At 46.2% G+C, this 16,923-nt stretch overlaps 1 protein-coding gene across 2 annotated transcripts in view; it reads right to left on the bottom strand.

The window, feature by feature from the left end:
• RAB6A (RAB6A, member RAS oncogene family) overlaps nucleotides 1–16,923 on the bottom strand; it is a 39,907-nt gene that overhangs the window by 2,710 nt on the left and 20,274 nt on the right. Inside the window, exons 2-6 of one of the 2 annotated variants that reach the window (XM_082277391.1) lie at nucleotides 12,179–12,237; nucleotides 9,588–9,641; nucleotides 7,884–7,989; nucleotides 5,985–6,096; nucleotides 5,185–5,278 (exon numbers count right to left, since the gene is read on the bottom strand). In XM_082277391.1, the coding sequence (XP_082133517.1) occupies nucleotides 5,185–5,278; nucleotides 5,985–6,096; nucleotides 7,884–7,989; nucleotides 9,588–9,641; nucleotides 12,179–12,237 (425 nt within the window). Of the gene's footprint in view, nucleotides 1–5,184; nucleotides 5,279–5,984; nucleotides 6,097–7,883; nucleotides 7,990–8,056; nucleotides 8,163–9,587; nucleotides 9,642–12,178; nucleotides 12,238–16,923 lie in introns of both variants that reach the window. The other variant, XM_082277390.1, reaches the window with a different exon arrangement.

Raw genomic sequence — 16,923 nt, 5'->3', positions numbered from 1 at the left:
TGGACCCCAACAACTTCCCCATGCCAGCTGGGAATTCCATTTTCACACCTCCCCAGAGGATTACAGAGGAGCATGGACATGCTGATGAAGGCAAACACACCATCCAGGAACCTGTCACCGTATCAGCTGAGCTGACACACATGGAAAAGTGTCAGAAAATGGGATGTATGGAAAGGATTTCTTCCAAGCTTCACCCAGCTGTGGCTCAGGCTCCTGTAAACCAGACAAAGGAACGTGCCCAAACCTAATCCTCATCTTTTGGTGCCCACGCCATGGTTATCCTATGTCCACATTCAGGGCATAAAGCACAGAACAAATGCATCCAAAGCCTCTCACTTGAACACCACCTCCAGTTTCCCAGCAAGGTCTGAGCTCCAAACTCTCCTCACGGTTTTATTCCACTTGAAGGAGGCGAGATGGAATGGAACTGATTTCCTCTCCTGCATTTCCTGCCTTTGCCCCTGAGGATCAGCTTTGTAATTCCCACCACATGGCTTTTCCTCTGGGTGAGGACCCTACAGATGTGCCCACTACTACTGCAGGAGAATTGCCCTGGATCCAGCTGCCTGTCCCCCCCAGCACAGGATGCTCTCCATCCATCGCTGTGTTCCCACCGCATCCCTGAGAGCCGCGCGGGAGTCCTGGATCGCCCGGTGCGGGTCTGACGTCAGCCCTGGTGTGTTCCATTACTGCACATTTTCCTGCCTCTCCTCAAATGACACAAAGCTAAACCACTTATTCCCAGTGACCCACTTTCCACAGAAAACCAAGCCAAGCCACTGCCAGCCTGTTTACATCAGGAATGTGGGTACCCGACCAGCCCTGCGGGTCCCTGCCCAAGGGCTTTCCCCGCTTTGGCTCCCAGTGTCCAAATGATGCTGGAGAGACAATTAAGACAACTTTGTTGGCTTGACAGCCCCCTCCAAGCTCACCATGAGCAAGCCCCCTGGCCTGTCTGGGACCTTTCCTGGCAGGAATCTGGCACACAGTGGAATCTGAGCCAAGGACAGGGGTCTGAGAAGTCGGTCCTTGACGTAACTCCCTGATTTCAGCCAACAACTTGGAAGTAAACAAAGCTTAGTACACCCCCCCTCTGTGTTTCTGTGAACCTCTGCAATTAACCTGGACCTTCCAGCCTCCCTGAAAACCTCAGGAAAATCCTCAGAGGCCAACCAGGACATAACAAAATTCCAGGTGCTAAACTGTACCTAAACCAACAGCAGGAATGCCCACGCAGAGGAAAGGTGAGGAGTCTTTAAAAAATCCTCAGCTGATGGAACCAACTGGAATTTCTGCATTTAAACCACAGTGCTGACAAAAAGAATTTACTGTTTAAAATACAGTAATCCTTTCTTTACATTAAGACCAGGAATAAAATGATGCTTTTAGCAGTATTTCTCCCCTAAATTATCGGACTAAAAATAGGAATTTGGCAACTAAGAAAAATCAACTTTCTTTCTTATTAACGTTCTGCTTATCAGCCCCAGCATATGTGAGTAAATCCAATTAGGGAAACTTCCTGATGGTTGGAAAGCAGCCTTCCCACAGGGCCCTCCGAGCTTCCTGGTGCTGTCAGCCCCGAGCCAGTGTGTGTCTACACACACATGTACATGTTTAAATGTTTGTGTGGGTACAAAAACACAAGTATTGATGAGCATCCAGGACTTTTTTTCCAAGGCAGGAGTTAAATGCAGCAGCTGAAAGACTAAAAGCCACACAAACGCTCTCTCAGCGTTCAACTCTGCAATCTGCTTCCTGATAGAAACTCTGGAAAAAAGCCTCATCTCTCACCATCAGTTTCCAGCCATTTGCCAAACTGTGCCTTTCCTGCTACTCCAGCCAATAAATCCCAACAGATCAGGGTCACAAAGGACTGCAGGCATAAACCAGTTTTCAGCCACAGTCCAGCAGCAATATGGAAAGGACAGGAGGATCACTGTCCAGATGGAAAAACCGGGCAAGAAACCTGTTCCCCAATGCAAGGCAAACAAAAATCTTTCCCTAATTCTCATTCTCTGCAGCTCTGAGGATAATTCTTGCCCATCAGATGGATAAGAATCAGAAGACAGGAGAAAGAGCCCAGCTCTGTGAGAACAGGGTCACAGAGGGGCTGTGCTCAGGGAGCTGCTGCCGTGAGAAAGTTCTTCTGCCAAGGACCACATTCATCCCCTGGCTCTTCCAGGGCCAGCGTGGAGTGTGCCAGGTACTGCTGGAGGGAGGAATTCAAGGGCTCTCCCTCCCCTCTCTTTCTACAAGACAGCAAAATGAACCCTGACATATTCTGGGCATGAAATCCACGGACTAACAATAAGATTCCCTGAAATACAGACTGCCGAGCCAGAGCAGGAATCGCAAAGTCTTTTAAAGCTTATTCAGGGCTGACAGAATGAATCAGAGACTACGATTCTCTGCATTAAATGGAGCAAGTTATCTACTTCTCTTCTCCAGCTTAAGGCTCCCCTGGCAATCAGTCTTTGCAGGATCCAAAAGCCAATCTTTTCCCCTCTGCTGCATCAGTTTAACCCCACAATAACACCACCACCGCTTTTATTCCCCAGTATCCACTCATTTCTTCTTCAATAGCCCCTGCCTAAAGCCAGAACGAACAGCAAGTGTGAAGGACCTTGGGGACTGCAAACAGCTCTGCAGTCACAGATCCAACAGTACACAGCACTGAGGTGCCATCCTCAGAGCTCTCCCCTTTCCTGGCACAGGGAATGGCAAAAAAAGCCTGGCAGCAGCACGATCCCCTCTGCTTCTTTGCTGGTAGAAGATGCTGGCACTGGAATACCTGCTGTTGCAAGGACAGAGCACCTCACCTACTGCGGTCCCAGCACAAAGCCAGGCCCTCTGGATTTGCAGGGCAGCTGCAGGGAGCACAAAGCTGAGGGCAGTGCCCTTCCCTCTTATCCATGCTGCCTTCCAGCGGAAAAGGATGAACCAGAAGCTAAAAGCAGCACACAAGGACCAAAGTCCCCTGGATTCCCACTGATGAGGAGGAGCTGGGAAAGTCACAGCCATTCCCTCCCCGAACAGGACAAGAAATTCAGCTGTTTCTGTATGAAAATTCTGTATGAAAATTAACTTAAAGACAGTGCTTGTTCTCCAGGCCCAGAATATATTGTGGATAGAAGTTACCAACCTTGGGAAGGTCAAATTTGCATTCAGCTTATTAAGGATTTTACACAGGTTGTGGGTAGGGGATCCATTCTGCAGTTGTACTTTCCCCTTGCACTGGGAGAGAATTTATTGCTAAGTTACTAAAATAAATTCACACAATTCAATAGAGAAGCAGCAAGGAAACAGGAAACCATCTAAGTGGTGGCACTAAAGGTCTTATCCTTTGATAATTGTTTAAACAACTACTTATTAAACTAATAAAAAACTGAGAGTTACAAATATTCTAGAGTATAGAAGAGCTTTGAAAGCCTTGAACATCCCAGGCCACGCCTGCAACATCTGGATCAAAACTTAGAAGAAAAATCCACTTTTAATTCTTTTTGAATATCCACTCGTGTCTTTGCACACCATCAAATCCTCAGGGTTCCACCCGGCCCTGAAAGCCACAACTCCCTCACAGGCTTGGCTACAGAACCTCTGGAAATGAGGCAGGGCACAGAAACTCCCTCAAGGAAAGAAGGAGTGTAGAGCTGCTGCTTCATCATCACCATCATCATCACTCCTCTCAGTGAAGCAACTGCTCTCAGTGCACACCCCCAGGTCTAAGCACTCATTAAGGACTGCAGCACAGAATCCAAACCTTAATTACAAGGCAGCCTCTGTTGTGGCAGGATAATTGGGGGACCCTGGAAGCCAATACGTCCATGGTGGGTAATGCAGTGAAAGAGCTCTGAGTTAACACTGCTATAATTATCCCATTATATAGGGAATCATTTTGCTACTTAGAGGCAAAGTCAAGGGACATTTTAATAACAGACCCTTTAGTCCTGTCTAGAACATAAAGTAGTTTATAATCCTGTTTTATTACTCCTGGTACCATTTCTGCATAGAAACCATTTGTGTAACTACATACATAAAATATACATAGAATGTCATCCATACACAGAGAATCCCTGATGGTTTGGGTTGGAAGGGACCTTAAAGCTCATCCAGTTCCACCCCTGCCATGGGCAGGGACAACTTCCACTATCCCAGCTTGCTCCAAGCCCCATCCAACCTGACCTGGAAAACTTCCAGGGATCCAGGGGCAGTCACAGCTGCTTTGGGCACCCTGTGCCAGGGCCTGCCCACCCTCGCAGGGAACAATTCCTTCCCAGTATCCCATCTATCCCTGCCCTCTGGCAGTGGAAGCCATTCCCTGTGTCCTGTCCCTCCACCCCTTATCCCATGTCCCTCTGCAGCTCTCCTGGAGCCCCTCTAGGCCCTGCAAGGGGCTCTGAGCTCTCCCTGGAGCCTTCTCCTCTCCAGGTGAGCACCCCCAGCTCTCCCAGCCTGGCTCCAGAGCAGAGGGGCTCCAGCCCTGGAGCAGCTCCAGGGCCTCCTCTGGACTCTCTCCAGCAGCTCCATATCCTTCTATTCCCAGGGGACAGGGAGCTGAACACAGCATTTCACATGTTTGTGTTTGCTCTGTGGAGACACACAAGTATCTATGTCTTTTCCAGGTCCAAATTTAAAGAGCCACAGCTCATCTCAGGACATAAACGCTCATTTTTCTGCAGTCCCATCAGCTCAAAAGACCTTTCACTGCTTTCCCCAATTCAAAAGCAACTCATCATCTACTAGAAATAAATAGCTCTGGCTGTCCAGGAACATTTGCTGTCACTTGCAGTGCCTTCCAACAGAGTGGGAACAGCAGTTCCAGTGTCCCCCTGTGCACTGGAAGCATTTTAAGCCATCACGCTCCTCCTTCACTGGTTTGTTCATTCACTGAATAACAAACACTCCTCAGACCTGTGTTTCCCCAACTTTTTGTCTCACTCTCAGTCCAAACACCAAATCTGGATCACCAAAAATCCAGGAAGGTGTGATTCTGTACTCACAAAGCTTCTTCCATTACTCCTCTATTATTTAAGGGGAAGGAAGCCCCAAATCATTTGATGCAAGGTGAGGGATCCTTCAGAACCTCAGCCAACAACTCTGAGGGGTTGCTTGCTGTGTGTGGACTACAATTCCCACTGTCTCCCTTTGCCAAGGCCTCCCAATATCCAGGGAAGTGCCACTCACCTGTTTTACATTGTATCCTGCTTTTGCACTAGTTTCAATGAACATTACATTCAACTCTTTGGCTTTCCTTTCTCCTTCCTCGATGGACACTTGTCTGGGGAAGAAAACACAGAGTTAGGGGAAAAAAACCCAAATCTGGACAAACACCTTAATAATTAAGATTTATTACAGTTCTGAAAGCACTTAATGGGTTTTTTTCCTGATTGGAATGCAGAGCTGCAGAGAGATATCACCACTTCAGGTACCAGACCCACTTCCATGGCACACCTGGCTCCCAAAGCAGAACTTAGCATTCCAGTGGAACAGCCAAGTGTTCACCCCCAAATTCCTGTCCAGGAGGCTGTGCTTTTATTTTTTTTTTATTTTATTTTATATTTTACAATTAGCAATCACAGTCCAAAAATAATCATCAAAACCATACTGTTTTAAAAAAGGTCCAAGTGTAACCATCTCATACGGGAGGAATTTTGTCCCATTTTTCCCTGGATATGCATTCCACCCATTAAGCAAAACATTATTAAGAACAAATATTTGTAACCAGTTTATTCATTCACTGATGTGGGCTGTAGTCAACAGCCCCTTCTCTCCTGACATCTGGACAAGTTGGTGATGGTTTTTCCACTCATTCACAGCACTGTGATGGAAATTTGGCTTAGCGAAAAGAAAGCGGGTTTAAAATTGAGATTTCTCTAGTCACAGCCATCTCCAGAAAAAAAGTACATTTAAATATACTCCTTAAAATAGAAGCAAACAGCAGAAGAGTAAGAAAAGCATTTGAAAGCTGGATTATTCCTCCATACCTCTTATCTGCTAGATCTGTTTTATTTCCCACCAGCATGATGATGACATCGCTGCCCCGTTCCGTTCTGACATCATCGATCCACTTTGTGGTTTGCTGGAAGGAGTTTACATCTATCAGAGAACAGTGGAGAGGGTTATCACTGCAGGTGTCCCTCACAGCTCACCAGGAAATACATCTGGACTTGGAAAGAGAAGCTTCATATTCTGTGGAGTCGGCGGAAGAGGGTGATGAAGAATCAGCAAGTGGAACCCTAAATCTCCCCCACTAAAGGACACGGAAAGTCTGGCATTAATTTCAGGTGGGCAAGGGCTTCATTACAGGTGGATTCAAAGCCAGGGAGGGAACTGAGTCCATTTATAATTTGACAGCACCTAAAATGAAAAGGCTTATCACTGTGTTTCAGTTCCTTATTTTTTAGTTCAACATGAAGTATTTTCCATAGGGAGTGGGGATTAGTTTTTGCACTCCACACTGCTCATGGCTTGTGTACCTACAGAGGTTCCTACAATTCCACTGCTTCTCAAAATCCTCAATCCCAGCCTTGCATTTTGTACACTTGAATGAGTAATTTTTATTTTCTCTAGGGAATCCCAGGGTTACACAACACAGCAGCAACTCCTGTGGCACTGAACACTTGCCTTCAAAACAATTTCTAAATCTTTGCATAAAACCAGAAGCAGAAATTTAACCTCTTCACAGGCACTTAATGCTACCTCCTTAAAAGCTGCAAGGTAAGAATTCAGACTGTATGGTGCTTGACAAGTCACATCCCACAGGGAAAAAGGAGTTGGAGGAAAGCTGCCATAGAGCTCAGCATTTGCCAGTTAGTGACACAAAGAGCATATGAGCAGCCCAAGTAGTTTCAGTACTTAAAAAGGGGGGGGGGGGGGGCACTGCAGCAGTTCTTGAAAAGTATTGATTTTTTTTTAATGGCTTCTACTGCAAAGTAATATATTGCGTGCTAGACAGCCACGACTTGATCACTTGCCAGCATCTTAATTCTCTTTACTGCTTGGCAATATTGAATTTGCTGGGTCAGGAAAAAATTCAGAGTTCACAGCTAACCTGTAATTTTAGCTCAAAGTAAAGTGCCATTTTTAACAATTAGAGCTTTTCTAGTAAAGCCCCTATTCCTGCTGTAATCTCCTCGTATTTATAAATCAAAGGACAAGAACTTAGGCATTTGCGTAGAATTAGGCCATCGTTCCCAGTCAATTCTGGTTTAGAACTGAAATTGTCTGAAGGTCTAGCTCCCCTAAAACAAAATTTCTGCTCTTTGTCAGTGCAGGAACTGGTAAGTTAAGGGGTGTCTGGACTGAGGGGAGGGACAGAAGGAGCAGGGTTGAAGAAGCACTAATATTTTAGTTGACAAAAATGTACATACCTTAGTAAGAAATGAAAGAGCAATTGTTAAAGGGGAAGGGCTTAGTGGTGAGTTTTACATCTTGCAGCACATGAGAGTGGCTGATTCCAAGGAAAATGTGATGTTAATGCGTTCTCCCCGCCAGCCCGTGCCCAGATTTTGTTCAGTGGGGGAGGGTGAATGAAGTGAAGCAAGCTACAACAGCCTCCAATTTGAGAATTCAGATACCCATGAACATGAAGACCAAAAGTCACAGGTGATGTTGTAACCAAAAGGAAGATGGAAGAGTGCAACGAGAGCAGGCAGGACTCGAGGACTGAAGAAAATGGGATAGGGAAGGGTTAAAATGATGTTTCTGAGACAGTTTCTAGATCACAACAGCAGCAACCACGGGGCTTGTTTAAAACAAGCAAAGAAACCACGCTTTTGTCATGCCAGGATGAAGCCCAAGCAGATGACGTGAGAGGACATGCAAAGCTAAGCTAGAGGATGAAAAGGGCAGAGTATTAGAAATGCAGAATTCCCCCCACTCACTTGTGATATCATAAACAACAACTGCAACAGTGGAGTCACGAATGTAGCTAGGAATCAAGCTCCTGAACCGCTCTTGACCTGCTGTGTCCCATAATTGCAACCGTACCTAACAAAATCAGTCAAACAAGCAAGAAAAATAAGAAAAAAGGTCAAACCCAGTGCAAAATACCTACTTGTGATATCGTAAACTACTACAGCAGCAGCAGAGTCACGGATGTAACTGGGAATGAGGCTACGGAAACGTTCCTGACCCGCAGTATCCCACAGCTGCAACCTGATCTGTGGGTGGGAGAAAATTAAAAAAGCCAAACTGCCACTAAAAATAAAAGAGTAAATAAACGCTTTACTTTTTCCAAAAAAGCTAAATGAAAAGGATAAACTCATGCAGGAGATGCCTGGGGACTGGGAGCAGCAGGATACCGTCTGCTTACAGCAATCTCTCCCGAGGGACAGTAGCAGCCAAACTGGGGGGTGCAGCTAGCTCAGCTTCCCAAAAAATGCTTCCCTTCCAAAAGGGGAGGGGTGGAATGGCTCAGCTTCCAAACTGAGAGGACCAACAAGAAAGCTACGGCTGAAGTGATGGAATCACCGTCCCTGGAGGTGCTCAGAAGCATGTGGATGTGGCACTTGGGGACGTGGGGCAGTGGTGGCCTTGGAAGTGCTGGGGAATGGTTGGACTTGATCTTGGAGGGCTTTTCCAGCCTCAGTGATCCTGTGATTCTGTGAAATGTTCACCTGCAATTCTCCCTACACCAGAGTTTCATGCTCTGCTCTCTGTCCTCAGGACCCACACAGGCAACCTCCAGCAGCATGGAGGATGGTTGCTGGTGGAAAAGCTGGGAAAGCTACTCATGTCAGTTTTTCAAGGATAAAATGCTCTTTATAACTCTAAACTGCAAAGTAACATGCACAGAGAGGCTGAATGGCTCTTACCAGCAAGGTTCTGGAAGAAAAGGCAAGACACACTAGAAGCAACATGTATGGCAAGGTGTGTAAGAGCCAGCTTGTCCATGGAAAGCACATCTCATCCCTCAAGCACTTTCCATGCAATCCCATTTATTGGGGGTTTATCCAGTACCATAAGCTTCTGCAGCACTGCAGTTTTGTTTCTGCAAATAGCTCAACTGAGGCTGAATTTCTTAATTAAGAATCTGAGCTCATTTTAAACCACAGCTTTGCTTGCACAGAGGAGTGATTTCACTTGAGCAGCTAAGACCGCACCAAGCTAAGAAACGAATCTCATTTGTGAACTCATCAGAGACCACCTTCTTTTCAAAAGAGGAAGAAGATGGAGCCAGCTATTAACTGGCCACATCTGGCAATCTGTATTTTACCTTTCTGTTTTGTGGCATCAAAAACTGAAGGGGTTAAGCATGGTTCCCCTTTCTCCAGATTCCCACCACCATTCACCCCTCAAATTATCTGTATCATCTCTTTCTTCAGAGAGGATGACACCAAAGCACCTTGTGCCACTCCCAAACTGCACCCGAGAGCCCTGCACACATGAACCAAGTGATGATTCCCCATTCCCCACTTCCCATTCCCCACTGCTGTGTCTCCACAGCACTTGTCAGTCTGGAAGCAGCTGGGAGATGAAGGCTCAGCCTGTGCTTCCAAGTGATCTCAGAAGTGTGGGCTGCACAAAACCAGATGCTGGTCCTCATTCCTACTGTTCACAGAGAAGAGCAACAAAATCTTACTCACTGTTCGATCCTCCAAGTACATGGTTTTTGATAAGAAGTCAATGCCAATTGTTGCCTGTAAAGAGATGAGAAAACCAACAGCTCTTAAATGAAATGTCAGAACACCTGCAGTGATTTTCAGGGGAGCAGCAGCAGCTGAAAGAGAAACAGCTTGGGTTTCTTATTCTTAAGATACAACTCGATTCAATAAGCAATTTGTTTAATATATCACAACTAGAACAATTCCTTAAAGCACAAAAGGCTCTAAAGCTCGGCTTCAGTTCATGCATATTTACAGTTTAATCCACACATTTATTTGGGTAGCAGCAGGGATTTTTATGCATGTGACAAATTGGTGTCCCTCAACTCAACCAGGATATGTGGGCACATTGTCTTCTTCCCAATTGCCAAATATCTCCATGGATCTTCACTTTCCCAGGCAGATTAAGGCACACACCTACATGATCCCTAACAACCACTACAACTTGGTTTTTCCTAAAGCAGCAGCATAACTGCACCCAAATGTCCAGACACCAGTGGGAGTTTCCTGGAGAACATCCTAATGGCAGTGGAAGCCATTCCCCTTGTCCTGGCACTCCAGGCCCTTGTCCCAAGTCCCTCTCCAGCTCTCCTGGAGCCCCTTTAGGCCCTGCAAGGGGCTCTGAGCTCTCCCAGGAGCCTTCTCCTCTCCCAGCCTGTCCTACCACGACACAGGGAAGCAGCAGTATCAAGGAGTGGATTCCAGCATTCCCTACACCCCAGACTTTTACTAAAAAAGAGATCTTCTATGATATGTTACATATGGTGCCACAGCACAAGGGAAATCATTCCCAGCATGTCCATGGAGGGGAATCACTCCTGGTAAAATAAACAGATCCAATTGCATGGTTTTATTTCAGGTGTTTGGGTTTCTGACACAGTACAGCAAGTTCTTGTTGATAAGACAGAGGGACACAGCTGAACTCCTCTCATCCAGCATCAAGCAAAAGGAATCCAATGCACAGCACGGATTTTATTAAATGGCAGCTTTCTATTTTTAACAGCTGAACATAAAAACCCATGTTCAAATGATAGGTTTCAGAAAACTACACATTCAGAATCTGCCAGAAACGTTCAGAACAAGCAGATCATCCCTGAACTCCCCTCCAGCTCCAGTTACCCATGATCAGGGTGTGATGTGCACTGGCATTAAATACTGGGCTCTGAGGGGTCTCTAGAGAATCCTGGGCATCCAAAAACGTCTATTTTGGCAATGTGATTTTGGCCAAATTCCTGGAGCTTTTGTGACTGATTCCTTCTTCCAGCTCCAGCACAATAGGAGGTATGGCCCCACCTCAGTCACGACTCCAGGAAAACCGAGGGGTTTGGCTGAATGGCTCTGACCCAAGTCCATTAACGTCCAAACTGGGCAGGCAGCACTGATGCCTAAATCCAAGTTATCTTGGAAGCCCTTAGGATTTCTCACTGTTCTAAGTGCCACTCACTGATTTTGCAATCATTTAATGTATTACAACAGACCACCTCTCCTGGTGACACCCGTATTATCCTAGAGCACATAGGCTCAACCTTCCTCAAGGAAGAACTAGGACACAAACTCCGTAAGGAAAAGGAGCAGTCCTAAAAGAAAAAACACTGGGGGGAAAAAAAAAACCAGTTTAAATAAAAGAACTGCCTTCAATGTCCATGTAATTACAGTGGGAGGAATCAGCAAGGATGTCTGCTGCCTCGGGAGCAGTGACGTGTGCTCCAGCCCTCCCACACTATGGAAGCGTGCCTCTTCCCACAGCTCAGGGAGAACCTCCCATCTCGTTTTTCCTAGCAGCAGCAAGGAGGAATTACTGAAGGAGGCAGGAGGGAAATCACTCAGTTCAATGAGATCCTTGGGCAGACACTGAGGAACGGGAGAATCACGTTTTCCTTTTTTTTCCTTTTTTCTATTACCTCCTCCTCCCACCCCCCTAAGAAAACCTTCCCAGGCACCAGGGAACAGATTTTTCTCAGTTTCGTGTATCCAGAACATCACCAACTGTAACCAAGTCATGAAACAAGTTCTGCTTGGAGGAGATACACTTTAGGAAACTGAAGTACTTTTATATCTTGCCACATTTTGAGCTCATGCTAAATTCTGGCAGTGGGCAACAGTGGGCAACTGTTCTCCTGGATTGCACAGTGCTAATCTGTAAAATTGTTTTCTAAACTTCCTAACTTCCTACATTCTCCTTTTTTTTTTTACATTTTATATGATTTTCTAGCTTGTGTCAACTTGTTGTTTAAAAGAGCTGGGTACCTGTTATGTTATCCACACACAGGGATTAGATCTGTTGATGGTCTGGTAGAAAATGGTGGATAAAAAACCCTTAGCAGACTTAACAACTGCTATTCCCTGGTTGTGCCTCGGGTGTTCCTTTAGAACCACAGCTCATCCTGCTGCAAGCAGCAGATAAACTTCTGGAGCAGAATCCAACCCAGAAGTGCCACTCTGGCAGGTGATTAAGATCTTACAATTGGGAATTCCATGGTCAGTGCCCCAACTCTTATGGAATGACTTTTCCTGCAATGGAAGACACGGCAGCAGAGGAGTCTTACACAAGACAAAAATACTGATTAATTTACCTGGTAGGTGTTGTCAAAGCTGTCATACATGAACCTGGTGATCAAGGAAGTCTTCCCCACTAAAAGAAGAGAAAAAACCATGGATTCAAGGACCAATTTCAAAGCAAATTTTAAGCAAGTCATTTTAAAAGGGTTTACTGTGTCCAACAGATCCATAGCGTGCACTTAAACTTCCCTCAAGGACAAGAGCAGTTATTTGACTTTACAATTGTAAGGTCACTTATTTTTTCGGTATCATTCCCAAGCATCAGTTTTACTCTTAAATATTTGTGATTTGGGATGAAAATGAATTTCGTTGCTCCATTTTCTACCAAGTCATTCAGTAATTTTAGTTGAACTGAATGAATTTAACAGCCCCCACAACTAATTATTAACAACAAAAAGCTCTTCTCACTCATAAAATACGGGAATTATTCACTTTAAAACCCCACCATCCCCACAACACTTATTTTCTTCTCCTCTAAGACCAAACAACACAGCTGAGCTGGGCCAAAGCCTAACTCATACTTCCTAGGGTTTTTCCTTCTCCTCCATCTTCACCTGGAAGGGATCAGCAAGATACACAGGAACTGGAATATCTCCAGCTGCCTCATTTTGATGTGTATAAATCCTCTTAACTGTAGGCCAGTTATCTGGGAAGCAACTGAAGTTCCTCAAGGCTACATCTCCTCCCAATGTTCTTTCCAACCTCCCTGCAGCTGGAATTTGCCATCTCCCACTGGCAGAAGAGAGGAACTGTGTGACTTGTGTCGGATCCCAAACACTGCTGGTGCAGATAAACGGCAGGAAGAGTGCACAAGGCAGAGCTTGTGTTCTCCAGGCAATACTCCGACGATTTTAGTTCTTTGCCCGGGTGACCACCCAGTGAACACAGGGATTTAAGGCAAGATTAAGGTCCCTTCCAACCCAAACCATTCTATGATTTCTGGGGTGAGTTTTGGGGGGTTTTGTTTGTTTGTTTTAAATCTTAACATAAGAGTGTCACCAAAATCTCCAGTATCCCAATTAAGCAGCATTTTCATCTTCAGTGAACTCTGAAAAAGGGCTAAACAAACGGGAACCCAGCAGACAGCCTTGGAGAGATGAGATCTTCCCAAGTCAAAATCTGCATTCCCACATGAATTTCTAACATATTCTGCTCTGGAGGCAGAGTCAGGTTTCCCATGAAGCTAAAAAGCTGCCTTCACAAAGGTAGAGCAAATATTCCCTTCTCTGAGTAGGTTTTCGGAAGCAGCGCATCCCAGACGGGAATGATTCCCGAATCCCTTACTCAGATTTGTCCCAAGAATGTGCTGAACAGCTCGAGCTGGTGCAGGACAAACAGCCACAGGCTGCCGTGAGGGAAGGAGGGATTCATTCCAGACCCAGTGACAATCCTCAGGAGACACAGACAAGCAAACCCAATCCCTTCCCGCTGCAGCACAGGCTGAATCCCAGGAACTGATTTGCAGCGTCACAAACAAGCTGGTTTTCCTCACGTGGCCACTGATGCAAATAGGCACATTTAATTCTTCACAGGTCCAATCTCACCCAGAAAATCATCTGCTTTGGTAACTCACGACCCCTGAAGGACAATTAAGTGTTCCAGCAAATTCTTCCCTTCTGAGTGACATGTCTTGGACGGGGTCTGACCACAGACTACAAAATATGAAAATATTCCGTTTATTCCTGGAACCTCCCTCCCTACCCTACCTTCACTCCTTTCACAAAAAGAGGGGGGAAATAAGGTAATGCTTGGCTTGTTTATATTTAAATATCTGCTTCAACCAACATTTGGAGAGAGCATCCTAATGGACTTAGTTCCAAGACATTTCTTCTCTGAACAGACACAGGTTTATGTTGACAGGCACCAGATCAAGTTGGTATTAACACCAACTGCTCACAGTTTTAATTCCATGAATACTGAGGCACTGCCATTCCTCCTTTTAAAAAACCCAAATGGATTCCTTTTAGAAATCCTGGCAGGAAAGAAAGCCCACAGTTCCCACTGTATCTCTAATTTCTGTTCCGCCTTGCTGGCCGTATGTTTCTCGAATTCCCAAAAGGCATTAATTTGGGAGTGATTGCAAGCAAGGGAGAGGACAGAATCAGAATTTGAATTCATCTTGGAAAATGCCAAAATGACCTCAGGAGGTAAATGAAGCTCAGCAGGGAGAAGGAGAACAAGGTAGTACACAGAGACAAGAACAACCGGCTGCTTAAAATGCAGATGGGAAACAACTGGATAAGTAATCCAGGGGTTATAGCCCAAGGAACAGATAAGACACTCAAGACTTCAGCTTTGTTTCATTAAGATGTTGGTTTGGGTTTTTTTTTCATCTAGTGAGTTAATTTAATCTCTTGGAAAAATTTCCACACACGAGTACGTCCAGGGCAGCATTAGTCAGCAATGCAATATCCTTTAGGCCAAAATATCCCTGGTATGCTACTGGAACAATTCCAAGAAAAAGGTCAGTATCACATCCTTGGAGGGACAGAGGTGGGGGAGGAAGTGCTGGGAATGGGGTTTGCTTTGACTGGAGCAGGGAGGAGGGTTCTGCTGGACACACTGGCAGCTGTGCTACAGGAAGCCAGGGAAAATCTCAAACAATTCAGGAGCTGAGAAGGAACTTTTTGGCAAAAAAAACAGGCAGCTTGCATAGCTCACAGCAACCAGCTGAAAGGCGAGGGGCAGAAGTGACTTACTGCTCAGGAAAAGTTGTCTGCAGCCACTTTTCCCTCTGTAGATCAAGATCTAACAGCTAAAAGCGAAGTCAACCACAAGCCGAGCAGAAGGGCATGGAACTGGGAAATTGAGGCAATTAAACTCTAAAATAACTTATTCAGCTGGGCAGTGGACTCTCCTCCCTTCCTTGGCACGCAGAGTTGTCAGATGTCATTCCACTCCAGGAATTTACATCTAAGGCATCCGAGAGTGTTTTGAAGAGGAGGGAAGCCAAGTAAATAAGTGATTAACCAAAGAAACCATTTGTTTCGACACTGCACCTGAACATCAATTCTGGACATTTTTCTGTCATTAAGAGGCTGAACAACGGCTTCACCAGATGAGTTCTTGGCTCCTTACAACTTTCTGTCCAACAAAATCTCCACATCAAACAGCTCCTAATCACACAGCTGTGCCTCAGACACCACTGCTTAAGTGCTGTGATTATAAAATCCTAGGTTTTGGGTTGGAAGGGACCTTGAAGACCAGCTCATTCCAACCCCCTGCCATGGGCAGGGACAACTTCCACTATTCCCAGCTTGCTCCAAGCCCCGTCCAACCTGGCCTTGGACACTGCCAGGGATCCAGGGGTAGCCACAGCTTCTCTGGGCACCCTGTGCCAGGGCCTTCCCACCCTCATAGCCAAGAATTCCTAATATCCCATCTAGCCCTGCTCTCCAGCAGTGGGAAGCCATTCCCTGTCCCTCCAGCCCTTGTCCCCAGTCCCTCTCCAGCTCTCTTGGAGCCCCTTTAGGCTCTGGAAGGGGCTCTGAGGTCTCCCTGGAGCCTTCTCTTCTCCACCTGAACACCCCCAGCTCTCCCATCCCAGCTCCAGAGCAGAGGGGCTCCAGCCCCCAGAGCACCTTCTATCATCTCATTATCAATGTACACTTCTGAAGGGGTCCAGCTCCAACAGGAATTTTTAAGCTCGGATCTGACTTGTTCAGATGGTTTTCTTTGGCTGGGTCAGCTCTGGAAGAATCTGGAGCTGGTGGCTCCCATCATGAACTGGCTGCTCACCCCATCCACATGAATTCTGGAAGGCTGCAATGTTTTCGTATGTTCTGGGACAAGAAGTCGGCTGTTCTGATATATAAAATTAGGAAACTCCTAAAAGGCAAGGTTTGATCACTGGTTCAGCACAGAAACCAGCAGACACCCACAAACACCAACACCCTCCCAAATACCAACACCCTCCTGAATCAGCAACTGAACTGTGGCAGCAAACAGCCACGTGCCCAAACATGATTGAGTTAAAAGATGGGAAGTCGTGAAGTTCCTATAAGTGGAACTGCCATCAACCAGGAGGGGCTAAATTCCAAGCCTTCAGCTCACAGAGTCACCCTGATCAATACCCTTTGTCTGGGAGCCTTGAGCCACTGCCTGGCAGGGATTTCACAGAGAGAAGTCAGCTGCAAGATGGAATCAATACGCTGATCTCGTGCTTCCAGCCACTTTGATCCGACAGCAGCCGCTGGAGAGATTCCAAGGTCGTTCCATCTGATTCTTGCAGGCTGCCTTTTTCCTGCTCCTGGGGAGATCTGTGTGTCCAGCAGCAGCCCCCAGTACTGACACTGATTCACGGTGGGCTCCCACAGCTCCCGCAGCTCTCGGTGCCGGCGCGTGCGGAACAGCCCCGGCTGCAGCGCTCTGTGCCGGGCACTCTACCGAGGCACTGAGGAGGAGGGCACAGACCCATGAGAGAACACAAATCACCTCCCTGCCAGCATGGGATTAGAAGGTCATTTGTTGCCAGAGTCTGCAAAGGGCTCAGGCACCAGCCAGGAGTGACCTCCAAGGAAAAGTAATTGGGACTGTGGCACTTGGACTGTGCGATGCACGAGGAGCAGGTCTGACATCCCCCTCTCATTCTCTTAGGCATATCATACTAGAGATTCACATCTTGTCCACGGATTCTTCTGGAAAAGTCACATTTAAATTGCTGACTTCACCTAGTGGTCGTTTAGAACTTTCAAAGCATCAGCAACCAGGAAAAAAAACAAACCGAGAAATATTTGCAAAGCGAAATAACCTTAGAAGT

This window comes from Coloeus monedula (assembly GCF_965178545.1).
Source record: "Coloeus monedula genome assembly, chromosome: 3".
NCBI classification, from domain to species: domain Eukaryota; kingdom Metazoa; phylum Chordata; class Aves; order Passeriformes; family Corvidae; genus Coloeus; species Coloeus monedula.
This window is presented reverse-complemented; position numbering and strand designations above follow the sequence as displayed.